Consider the following 12,696-nt stretch of genomic DNA (forward strand, 5'->3'; position numbering starts at 1 on the left):
ACTTCTAGGAGTTGCGCAGTTCCCTCTACTTGGTCCCTTGGGGCCTCAGCCCAGAATCATGTCTTACGTTGGCAGGGGGCTGGGGGGTTCTGGATCCAGTTTCCAGGTCAGCCCACAGTCACAGGCTTGGTCGGCTTTCCCCAGATTCCTCGGCCTGCTGCAGGCCTAGGGTGGGATCAGGGGCGTGCAGGCAGGAGCAGCTGTTACACGTGGACTGTGGCACAGAGGAGCCACATCCTAGCTTCTGGCTCAGTCACACCACCGTGGAACATTTCTCACACCAGGCCCCTAGGGCCATCCCTGACCCCCATCACAGAGATGACCTTGCGGCCGGATAACTGTCTCTAACCTCCATCTCCCACACTCGACTATGAGGGTCTTGAAGACAAGAGCTGGACCCCGATGCCTAGCACAGAGCTGCACGTATGACAGACGCAAAAGGATGAAGGAAGTGCACAGACAAAGAAACCTCTGGGGCTGGACGTTTTTGCCTCTGGCCGCCCAAAAAGTGAGGCTGCAGGATCCAGCTAGAAAGAGGGACACATCATCCCCCGCCAAGCTGCCCCCACCACAGGGCCCCACCTTCATGAGAAGCTGGGCTACACGGGGGAGAGCAGAGGGCTGTCATCCCAGCCTGAACGGACACTCCAGGAGGAGCAGGCCAGAGGAGCAGCTGGTGGGTGGACGTTGGTCCTCCCCACCAACACGCCCTGAGCACCCCGAACGTGGCGCCCAACCAGCTCTCCTCGGCTGCATCACACCAGGGCCCAGAGGAGCGACTTCTGCCGCACAACCCACGTGGGGATGGCATCGGGAGCTGAGGGCTGCTGGCAGGTCGTGCCCTCAGCTAGTGGGGGCAGGACGCCCTTTGCAGGCGTGGGGCTGGGCTAGGGAAGGCGGGGAGGCCAGCAGCCCCCTGGGGGCAGCTCACCTGGGAGAAGATAAGTACACGGTGCCCTTCGTCCCGAAGTTTCCTGAGCATCTTCTGTAGCAGCATGAGCTTCCCCGAGGACCTGACCAGAGAGCTGCCGTCATAGGCGCCATTGGGCAGGACGGGGGCCTCCTGCGGACACAGCAGAAGGCGGGGCGCTGGGGGCTCCCCTCTCCTCTCTCACTCCGCACCAGAGGCCCCAGAGAGTGGACAAGGGCCCAACAGCGGGTGGAGCGCCGAGCCCAAGCCCGGGTCAGGCCAGGTTCTGCAGGGCGCGTGGGCAGGTCACACGGATGCTCCCAGCGCCGCGTGCCCCAGGCAGGGCTCAGACTCCCCGGGCCCAGCCCTCCATCTCCCCCTGCTGGCACTCCACCAAGACCACAGGCATCGGTGGACGGAAGGATGACACAGAGCCTTGAGCCGAGCCAGCCTTCCCAGCGGGCATGTGCAGGGCACGTCCAGGCAAGGCCAACCCGGCCCCCCAGCTGGGCAGAACCTTAGCCCAAAGGCCTCTGCTGGGCCACCATGGTGAGATCAGCCTGGGGCTGGCTGAGTCTAGGTCACCCACAGCACGGCCTCCACGCCGAACTCTGCATTGGTCTTCTTGTTTGGGGTCAGGGATGGGGGAGGGGGAAGGTGTAAACCATGGAGCGTTTAAATTAGAACCAGAATAGCCGTGACCGCAGTGAGCACCGCTGTGCCGAGCTCTCGCCAAGGGCACTGACGTGGACTTTCTGGTCTGGCCCTCACCCTTTCAGGAGGTGCTGTTATTGTCCCCACTTCATAGAGGATAAACCTGGGGCCCCAAGAGGACCACTGACTGTCCTGAGACCACAGGACTGGAGCCGGGGGTCTGGCTGGGGGTCCAGTCTCTCACCCAGGGCGGCACGTCAGATCACCTGGGGGCCCCACCCAGGCCTCCCCAACTGCCAGGTCAGCCCTCGGAATCCTGGCCTTGTGGTCCCCTGACGCTGAGGCCGGAGGGGATTCTGTGGTGCCCCGATGCCCCCCATTACTTTATGGTCACGAGGAGGGGTCCAGAGAAGGAGAGGGCCTGGCTGAGCAGTGGACAGAGGCAGGTTCTCAGATACTTCTGGCACAGTGGGGACCCACATCGCCTCCAAATCCTCATTCCCAGCAGCCAGGGGCACCATGGCGGCCACAGCTGCTTGCCACGAGGGCCACAGAGAACCCACCACGACACAGCCACGTGCACCTACCACGGCCTCAGGCCCTTCCACGGCAGCCTCAGGCGCTCACCGTGGCGGTCAAGGGCACCTACCACGGTGGCCGCAGGGGCAGCCACGGGGACCTACCACAGCGGCCACTGGGAAGAGGTAAGGGTGGTTGCAGCACTTCTTCAGGTCCATCATGATATTGAGCAGCGACACCTGGTTCCCACCCCCCTTGGAGTTCAGCGCCTCGAAGTTTCGCGTGAGGATGAACTTGTAGTACTTCCTGCCGGGGGAAGGAGGAAAGGCAAGCTGGATACACCTGGCCACACCAGCCTCCGAGAGGGCACTCTGCTCTGTGGGGAGCCTGGGGGCTGCTGCCCTAGTGCCAGTTACAGAAAGACCATGGGGAGCCCCGAGAGGTGAAGCCACAGGTCTGGCGCTGCCCAGCAGGTTGCTGGGGCACAGTGCAAGGACCCAGGCAGCCCCAAGCCTGGTCACTGAAATCTAAGAGGCCCCAAGAAGGAAGTATGTGCAAAAGGTGAGTCGAGGCCTGGGCAGGGCCGAAAGGCCCTCCCACCCACCCGGGGCAGCAGCCCAGGAAGGCCAGGTCAGGCCCTTCTGATCTAGAAGACAAGCCCAGGGGACACGGGGCAGGCTGCTCACTTCTGCATCTGGCTCAGTTCCACGCGGACGATCAGCTCCGTCTTGGCCGGCATGTTCTTGAATACATCAGCCTTGAGCCGCCTTAGCATGTGCGGCCCCAGCAGGTCATGCAGCTTCTTGATCTGGTCTTCCTTGGAGATGTCGGCAAACTCCTCCAGGAAGCCCTCCAGGTTGCTGCGAGAAAAAGCTGGGATGAGAGCCCGGAGCTGGCCAAAGCCCTCTGCAAAGGGAACCAGGATTGGGGTGGGGGAGCGGGCCAGCCAGCCCGCCCCCGGCCACCTGCCAGAGGGTCACAGGGCAGGCTGGCTGGTGGGCCACGGAGCCCTGGCCCTGCCCTAGGTGTCCTTCCAGTCTCTGTCTAAGCCTGTGTCACCCCCACCCATCGCAGCTGTCTCAGCCACACAGGACGCCTTCCTGTCCTCAAAGCTGTCCTGGACTTGCAGTCTCTAGGACTCTTAGCCATACCGCAGATAAGGAAACTGAGGCTGATGGGTGCCCAAGGTTATACAGTCCAGCCTGCCCTCGAATCTACATCTCCTGATTCCAGAATCAGCATTCTCCACCCTCAATCCCCTGAGTAGGAAACTGAGGGGTCAGATGAAGAAGGCCGGAGCTCTGTCTTCACCCCCAGCTCCACCACCACCACCCCAGCCTTCTGCCTCCCATCGCTGCCCCCCATGTGGTCACTTCAATCTTTGTGGAGGGACAGGAATGGGCCAGGGGTGTGGGGAAGGGACAGGATCCCAGGAGGACCCCCAGGGTCTTCAGGGGCAGAGCTGAGGAAAAATGGCAGGATTAGCAGAAGCAGATGTTTCCCCGGGGCTCGGCACGGCCCGGCGCACTGCTAACACTCCCACGCTACCGATGAGGAAACCGAGGTCCAGCGAGCAGCCCCAGAGCCGGGACGGGCACTGACCCCTCTTCGCTGGCTGCCCCCCACCCCAGCTCCCCAGCCGGCCCCCCCGACTCACTTGAACCTCTCTGGAGTCAGGAAATTGAGCAGGTGGAAGAGCTCCTCCAGGTTGTTCTGAAGGGGGGTCCCCGTCAGCAGCAGCTTGTAATCGATCTTGTAGCTGTTCAAGACCCTAAAGAACTTGGGGAGGGGGGACAGGGGGCCTGTCAGGGGGCACCAGGCGGCCGGCCCATCCAGGGAGCACCGGAGCCAGCGGTCAGCACTTCCTACCTTGGACTGGTTGTTCTTGAGCCGGTGGGCCTCATCCACCACGAGGCAGGCCCACTCAATGGAGCCCAGGATGGCCTGGTCGATGGTGATGAGCTCGTAGGAGGTGAGCAGGACATGGAATTTGATCTGCACTTCTTTCTGGAGGGAGAGGGAGGCGTTTGGGAGGAGAGCTGGGAGAGCAGCAGATCAGGGTCTCCAGAGACGAAGGGGCGAGGAGGAGTGTGGACAGGACCCCCAGAGAGCCCAGGGAGCCCTGGGACTGAGAGGAAGACACAGGCCACTGAGCAAAGGGGTCAGCTGAGGCCCAGGAAGGGCTGAGAGAGGCAGAGGAGAGCCTGTAGGCGGCACCTGGGTGTGCAGCAGCCCTGCTCTTTTGGGCTAGACCTTGGTCAAGGTAATTAACCTCCCCAAGCCTCAGTCGCCTCACCTGTAAAAAGGGAGCAATACTGTCTACAGGAGGAATGCCACAAGAATTAAAAGGGCAAGTCTGTTCCTCAAAAAATTACACATATTACGGAGAACAGTATGGAGATTGCTTTAAAAAACTATAAAAACAGGGCTTCCCTGGTGGCGCAGGGGTTGGGAGTCCGCCTGCCGATGCAGGGGACGCAGGTTCGTGCCCCAGTCCGGGAGGATCCCATGTGCCTTTTGTGTCTGGCTCATTTCACTCAGCACGTTGTATTGTAGCACGGGCTGGGCCCGTGAGCCATGGCCACTGAGCCTGCACGTCTGGAGCCTGTGCTCCGCAACGGGAGAGGCCACAACAGTGAGAGGCCTGCGTACCGCAAAAAAAAAAAAAAAAACTATAAAAATAGAGCTACCACGTGATCCAGCAATCCCACTCCTGGGCATATATCCAAAGAAAAGCATAATTCGAAAAGACACATGCACCCCAGTGTTCACTGCAGCACTATTTACAAGAGCCAAGACATGGAAACAATGTAAGTTTCCATCAACAGAGGAATGGATGAAGAAGATGTGGTACATACATACAATGGAATATTACTCAGCCATAAAAAATGAAACAGTGCCATTCACAGCAACATGGATGGACCTAGAAATTGTCATACTGAGTGAAGTAAGTCAGACAAAGACAAATATCATATGATATCGCTTATATGTGGAATCTAAAAAAATGGTACAAATGAACCTTTTTTACAAGAGAGAAACAGAGTCACAGATGTAGAAAACAGACTTATGGTTATGGGGAAAAACGGGGAGGGATAAATTGGGAGACTGGGATTGACATATACACACTACTATATATGAAATAGACAACTAATAAGGACCTACTGTATAGCACAGGGAACTCTACTCAATACTCTGTAATGACCTGTATGGGAAAAGAATCTAAAAAAGAATGGATATATGTATATGGATAACTGAGTCACTTTGCTGTACACCTGAAACGAAGACAACATTGTAAATCAACTATACGCCAATAAAATTTTTAAAAAATAATATAAAAACAAAAACAAACAAACAAACGAAACTACACATAGAATTGCCATGCGATCCAGCATTTCCAATTCTGGTTATAGACGCAGAAGAAGTGAAAGCAGGGACTTGAATGAATATTTCTGCACACCGATGTTCATAGCATTATTCACAAGAACCAAAAGGTAGAAACACTCCAGTGTCCACAGGCAGATGAATGGATTAAACAAAAGGTGGTCTATTCACATGATGGAATGTTATCCTCTTAAAAAAGAAAGAAATCCTGACACATGCTACAATACAACGTGCTGAGTGAAATGAGCCAGACACAAAAGGACAAATACTGTATGATTCCACTTACATGAAGTACCAAGAATAATCAAATTCAGAGACCAAAAGTAGGAGGTTGCCAGGGGCTGGTGGAAGTTAGTGTTTAATGGGGACAGAGTTTCAGGTTTACAAGATGAGCAGCTCTGGAGATGGGGGTGATGGCTGCACAGCAGTATAAATGTCCTTGATGTCCACGAACCGTACTTGTAAAAATGGTTAAGATGATACACTTTAAGTTATGTGTATTTTCCTACAATTTTAAAAAATAAAGTAAATTAAAAAGCTGAGGGCTTCCCTGGTGGCACAGTGGTAGAGAATCTGCCTGCTAATGCAGGGAACACGGGTTCGAGCCCTGGTCTGGGAGGATCCCACACGCCGCGGAGCAACTAGGCCCGTGAGCCACAACTACTGAGCCTGTGCGTCTGGAGCCTGTGCTCCGCAACAAGAGAGACCGCGATAGTGAGAGGCCCGCGCACCGCGATGAAGAGTGGCCCCCCCTTGCCACAACTAGAGAAAGCCCTCGCACAGAAACAAAGACCCAACACAGCAAAAACTAATTAATAAACTCCTACCCACAACATCTTCTTTAAAAAAAAAAAAAAAAAAAAAAAAAGCTGAGTCAGCAAAGCACCCAGCCCATCTCAGGACCCCAGGGTGAGCTCAGAAGTTGTTTCTGTGACTGATAGGCCCACAGGGCCATCCCTCTGGAATCACTGAGTCATTCCCTCATTCAACAAATAGTTATTGAGAATCCCCTGGCGGTTCAGCAGTTAGGACTCAGTGCTTTCACTGCCATAGCCCGGGGTTCAATCTCTGGTCGGGGAACTAAGATTCCCACAAGCCGCGCGGCGCGGCCAAAAAAAACAAACCCACACAAATAGTTACTGAGCATCTCCTGGGGCCACGACCATCCCCCAGACGAGGGAGAAAGCTGAGGTGAGGAACCCTGGGGAGGCTGGAGGTGATCCGCCAGCCCCCAGCACTGCAGGTAGCGTGTGAGAGCGCCAAGACTGCCTGAGTGCCCCCGCGTGCCAGGCGCGGGAAGTACTGAGTGCTTTGTGTCCTCGATTCTCAGGGTGCAGCCTGAGAATCAGAAGCATGCACATCAACTGGGACTCTGTCAGGCCCCACCTCAGAGCTGCGGGATCAGAACCTGCCCTTCAACAAGGCCCCTGCTGACCCGGGGGCACAGGGAAGTCTGAGCGGCCCCGCCTAATGCTTATTCATTCGACCCTCCACAACTCTAGACTGGGTCTGTTATCTCCATTTTGCTGAGAAGATTCTGAAGCACAGAGAGGCTAAGTGACTTGCCAGAGGTCACACAGCTGGTGGACTGGGCTGAATCGTGTCCCCTCAAGATCCATGTCCACCCAAAACCTCAGAATATGACCTTTTTTGGAGCTAGGGTCTTTGCAGGTGTAATTAGTTGAAATGAGCTCATCCTGGATTAGGGTGGGTGTCTTTATAAGAAAAGGAGACACAGACACACAGGGGAGACGGCCACATGACAACAGAGGCAGAAACCCAAGTGATACAGCTGCAAACCAAGGACTGCCAAGGAACGCCTGCGGCAACCAGATGCTGGAAGAGGCGTGGAAGGGTCCTCCCCCAGAGCTTCAGGGGCAGCAGGACCCCGCCAACAGCTGGATCTCGGATTCCTGGCCTCCAGAACGGCGAGAGGATAAATTCTGTTGCTGTTTTCAGCCCCACCGCCACCCTGTTTATGGTTCTCTGCCCCAGGACATGGATACAGCAGGTAACTCTGCCTCAAGAGAAGCTCCGTGCCAGCTACTACCTACCTCCACCAGGGCCCAAGAGAAGAGACCCCAGATGGACTGCAGGGCCCTGTGCAGGGTCCCCGGGGTCAGGAGTACTCACCTTCATCCGGAACACCTTCTTCCCACTCCGAATGGCATTGTCCTCAAACGAAAACTCGTTCTCCCGGATCACAGAGCGGCTCTCCTTGTCCCCCGTGTAGGTGACCACGTAGAAGTCAGGCGCCCACATCTCAAACTCACGTTCCCAGTTGATGATGGTGGACAGGGGCGCACTGACCAGGTAGGGCCCCTTGGAGTGGCCCTGGGGAGGGAGACGGACGCGCTGAGGCTGCCGGCCCACAGCCAGCACCGGCTACCCCTCCCCAGCCGCCCAGCCTGGGCCTCAAACCTCCTTGTACAGGGAGTAGAGGAAGACGATGGTCTGCACTGTCTTGCCCAGACCCATCTCATCGGCCAGGATGGTGTCGGTGCCCTGGGCCCAGGAAAAGCGCAGCCAGTTAAGGCCCTCCAGCTGGTACGGGTGCAGTGTGCCGCCCGTGGAGTCGATGTACCACGGCTGCTTGTCAAACTTGACCGTGGGCTGCAAGGAGGCAGAGGTTCAGACGTACCCTGGATCCTGGGCCACCAGGGCCCACCCCCCAGGCCTTTGCACACGCAGTTCCTTATGATTGGAATACTCTTCCCACTCCTCTCATCCCTGCTAACTTATTCATCTTTCAGGTCACAGCTGGAATGCCTCTTCCTCCAGGAAGTCCTCCCTGACTCCTGGCCCGGCTTAGGTGTTCCCACCACGTCCTCCCTTGTCGACCCTATACTTCTCCTATCAGGGCAGTTTACCAAGTGTTGGATTCTCTGACTTTAAGCTCAGCTTGTGGTCACCATACTGGTGACCTGCTCCTCTGAGTCCCATACAGTGACCAGGACACAGTGAGAACTTAGGCAACATTTGTTGGATGCATGCCCAGGGTGCCTGATCCCGAACATCACCTCTTTTATCCTGCAGCTCGGGGCCACCTCCCCCATGAAGTCCTCCTGAGGTATCAGACCCATTCACCTTTCCCTGGCATCCCACAGTCTCAAGCCGATCCCCCACTTCTGTGTGTACCCGCCACGGGCCCTTGGAGGATGAGCACTTCGTGAAACAGGGGGCAGGGCCTTGTTCCCCCAGGGCCAGACCAGGGACAGGTGCTAGCAGACACCCAGAGAAGTTTGCTAAATGAATAATAGTCAACCTTCCACTCCCCGACGGGCTCAAAGCTCCGGGGCAAGTTGTGGGTCTCCTGCCCCGAACAGATAAAGAATGGTGTGTAATTAGCAAATCAGCAGTTATGTTCCTGAAGTAGGAAACACACTTTTTGATGTAAGTGCTTGGAATTAGCTCAACTTAAGGAATGCAATTTCATGAGCTGCGCTGAGTAGACACTATCTGCTCCGCAGTCTGTGCACTGGTGACCCATCCTTCAAATCACTCTGTCCCCCAGGAGCTGCTGCTCTGCATGAGGCTGGGGGACCCAGACCCCAGGGTGTGAGGCCTCCCCTGCGGGGAAGGGCTGGGTCCTGTCACCCTTGTCCCTGACTGAGCCGCAGAGCCCCCTCCTGCGCAGGTGCGGCTCCGTGTGCACAGACCCGCAGTATGAGTTCTCCGGAGACCTCCGGAGACCATACTCTCCTCCATGGCCAAGTCTCAGTGGACCCCCTGGCAACCCCACCCCGGGGCCCCTCCCCGCTCACATCCACGATGGGCGTGTCCGGGGGCTTCTCCTGTTTGTCGTCCTTCAGCTTCTTGCCCTTCTTGACCAGCCTCTTGGGCAGCCTGGCGTCCTCCCCCAGCATCAATTCCCTAGGAAAGAGCACGGGATGATGAGAGCAGAGCTCAGGCCGGTGGGGGGTGGGAGGCCCCGCCCAGGGGCCCCACCGTGGCCCACCTGTGGCCCCAGTAGGCCTGCTTCAGGTTGTCGTAGTAGGGGATGTCAATGTCGTCAATCTCCCAGGTGCACTGGTCGTAGGGCAGATCTTTCCACTTGATCAGGTAATGCACATCCCCCTTTTTGTCGAAGCTGCAACATGGTAAACAGATGGAGGAGGGGCGGGTCACCCGGGCAAGAGTCCACGGAGGGCACCTCACAGGATGCAAAGCCTCTCACCCCCGCGGTCCCCTGGGAGCCCCAGCCAGGAGGGCGGCACCAGGCAGGGACTCCAGAGAGGTGAGACAGCTTGGCCAAGGCCACACAGCTAGTGAGAGGGAGGGAGGAGGGAACGGGTTGAGCGGCAGAGCAGAGGCACATCTGGGAGGCCACGCTAATGGGGGAGCACAGAACCAGCATCCACTCCATCCTCGGTGACTGTGAATCCCATTCAGTCATGAGGATTCCCCCGGAATTCTCAATTACTGAGTCAGATGGCTCTCCTCTGACCACAGACCTTCGTTTTCTCGCTTAAAAACTCCCAAAGAGGGGGCTTCCCTGGTGGCGCAGTGGTTGAGAGTCCGCCTGCCAATGCAGAGGACACAGGTTCGTGCCCTGGTCTGGGAAGATCCCACATGCCGCGGAGCGGCTGGGCCCGTGAGCCATGGCCACTGAGCCTGCGCGTCCGGAGGCTGTGCTCCGGAACGGGAGAGGCCACAACAGTGAGAGGCCCGTGTACGGTGTAAAAAAAAACACAAAACTCCCAAAGAGGGACTTCCCTGGCGGTCCAGTGGTTAAGACTTCGAGCTTCCACTGCAGGGGGTACGGGTTCCATCCCTGGTCGGGGAACTAAGATCCCGCATGCCACAAGGAGTGGCCAAAAAAAAAAAAGGAAAAACCTCCCAAGGACTGGAGGGGTGCCCATCCCGGTCTGGGGCCAATCCCTGCAAAGTAGAGACAAATGTAATTCTTGCAGGTGGGATGCCCTCTCCCAAAGACCCCCGGGAACACAGGGACCTGATGGCCCAGCCAGCAGCCCAGAGGGGTTGCTGCAGAGAAGCACCTTGCACTGCAGCTTGAATATGGCTCCTGGGAGGGGCCTGGGGCCTCCCACCCAACCTGAGTGCACTGGGCAACCGAGGCAGGGCAGCGCTGCAGGGCCAGGGGTGCCACGGCTAGCCTGGGGACCATGGACAGAAAGACCAATCCCCAGTCACCATGGAAACCGATGAATTTTTTTTTTTTTCAATAAATGATTGGTTATTACTCAGACTCCATTCAGGTAATACATTTGGAGGAAATTCACCTACCCCGCTTTGAAGGCAGGGAGAAAACTTGCCACTTTTGTTTTGAACATGCAATTTAACAAAGGTAAAAAAATTGTGGATCAGTTCAACGGGGGGGCTCAGGTCACAGTGAGGAGGGCTGGGGATGGGAGGATGAGGTATTTCATAGTTGAGGGGGTAATTTTTCAAATTCCCCTGGCCCATCTTCCTGACGGCCATGCTAGCAGGCGCTGGCACACTCTTTGAACCCCCGTGGCAGCCCTGTGGGGTGGGTACTCTCATTATCCCATTTCACATGAGAAACACAGAAGCACAGAGCCCGGAAAATGGGAGCCAGGGCTGAAATCCGAGTGACAGGATCAGGTTCTTAAACTCTGCTCTACCCAACTCCTGCCATCGGGACGCCTGTGGTCTGCTGGATCCCAAGTCCCCCCGAGGCAGAGCCTCCGTGGGCCCCACCCTGAGCCCACCCGTCAGCCACCGCCGGGTCTCAAGCACCTGAGCTCAAGAATGAGCAAGAGGGGCTTCCCTGGTGGCGCAGCGGTTAAGAATCCGCCTGCCAACGCAGGGGACACAGGTTCAAGCCCTGGTCCGGGAAGATCCCACATGCCACGGAGCAACCAAGCCCGTGCGCCACAACTATTGAGCCTGTGAGTCACAACCACTGAAGCCCGCGCATCTCGAGCCCGTGCTCTGCAACAAGAGAAGTGGCAGAGCAGAGGGACATCCGGGAGGCCACGCACCACAACGAAGAGCAGTCCCCGCTCACGGCAACTAGAGAAAGCCCACGTGCAACAATAAAGACCCCAAATAAATAAATAAAATTAATTAAAAAATAATTTTAAAAAAATTAATTAAAAAAAAAAAAGAATGAGCAAAACCTCCCACCTCCCCACCAAACCAAAGCCACTCTTGCAGTCCGGGGCCCCCCTGCCTTGGTGTCTGCGTCTGGCCTCTGCAGCCTCTGACCACTGTCACCTGGGCAATTTCACACTGCTCAACAAAGAGCTGTCGCAGGGGCACTGGGGTTTGGAACAGTGGCTAAGAAAGCAAGTCCTGCCGTCAGAACAGCACTGGGTTCAAATCCCAGCACCCCTGCCTCTTGGCTGTGTGACTCTGGGCAAGTGACTTAACCGTGCTGTCATCCATAAACACGAAGGCGGGAATAAAACACCTACCTCTTGGTAGATGGCACTCGGTGGTGTCAGCCGTGTTATAAAGGAGCAGCAAGCATGTACTCACCCCACAGCTCAGGCCCACCCTGGTCCCCAGGACCTTCCGGCAGGTATCAAGCACTGACGTCAGCAGACACCCAGGAGCACAAGGGTCCCGACCCCCCAAGTGTCCCATCTACAGCTTCCACTGGCCGTTCGTCAAGTTGCCCCTTTAGACATATGACTTAGGAACTGCTCTCCTACCATGAGTGACACGCATGCACATGCAAGTTTACACGTGTGCATCCATGTACCCAGCTGCATGAAGACCCCTCCAGCTGGACAGTCAAATCGCCGACAGTGGGGCCCCTTCCCCTACCACACCCACGCGTGGTCCTGAGCCCATTTAACAGGCTGAAGGGGCCGGTGTGTCCCAGACCTGCAGCCACCCACCTCCAGCGAGGTTCAGGGCCCCACCCGCCGAGCACACACCTGTGGTTCAGGATGCGGTGAATCATCATCCACTCCGGCTTGATGCCATAGCGGTAGAAGCGCTCCTCCATCTTGGCATAGAGAGGGTCTTTGTTCTTCCTTTTCTCGCTCTTGCCATCCTCATCGCCAGAGCCATAGTCAAAGGGCGGTGGCTCGTCCATGTCGTTCTTTCTTTGGTAGTTGCGATACATCACCGTGTGGTAGAGCTCCAGCTGCTCGCAAAGGGGGCAGAGGTTACAGGAGGGAGATGGGCCATGACCCCACCCCCCATGTCCCCCAACCCAGCTCCCCCAGTCCCCAGCCTGGGTCCCAAGCAGGACAATCCTCACCTTCCACCTCCCCCTCCCCAACTCCCAGCAATGC

General features: G+C 56.8%; 1 protein-coding gene across 1 annotated transcript in view; it reads right to left on the reverse strand.

The window, feature by feature from the left end:
- The window catches only part of CHD5 (chromodomain helicase DNA binding protein 5), a 61,796-nt gene that overhangs the window by 21,609 nt on the left and 27,491 nt on the right, over window positions 1-12,696 (reverse strand). Inside the window, exons 11-20 of the mRNA XM_065897356.1 lie at window positions 12,334-12,545; window positions 9,423-9,554; window positions 9,229-9,337; window positions 7,886-8,077; window positions 7,598-7,798; window positions 3,953-4,090; window positions 3,741-3,862; window positions 2,770-2,943; window positions 2,248-2,389; window positions 932-1,063 (exon numbers count right to left, since the gene is read on the reverse strand). Coding sequence (XP_065753428.1) covers window positions 932-1,063; window positions 2,248-2,389; window positions 2,770-2,943; window positions 3,741-3,862; window positions 3,953-4,090; window positions 7,598-7,798; window positions 7,886-8,077; window positions 9,229-9,337; window positions 9,423-9,554; window positions 12,334-12,545 — 1,554 coding nt within the window. The remainder of the gene's footprint in view (window positions 1-931; window positions 1,064-2,247; window positions 2,390-2,769; window positions 2,944-3,740; window positions 3,863-3,952; window positions 4,091-7,597; window positions 7,799-7,885; window positions 8,078-9,228; window positions 9,338-9,422; window positions 9,555-12,333; window positions 12,546-12,696) is intronic.

Source organism: Phocoena phocoena, chromosome 1 (genome assembly GCF_963924675.1).
Source record: "Phocoena phocoena chromosome 1, mPhoPho1.1, whole genome shotgun sequence".
Lineage (NCBI taxonomy): Eukaryota > Metazoa > Chordata > Mammalia > Artiodactyla > Phocoenidae > Phocoena > Phocoena phocoena.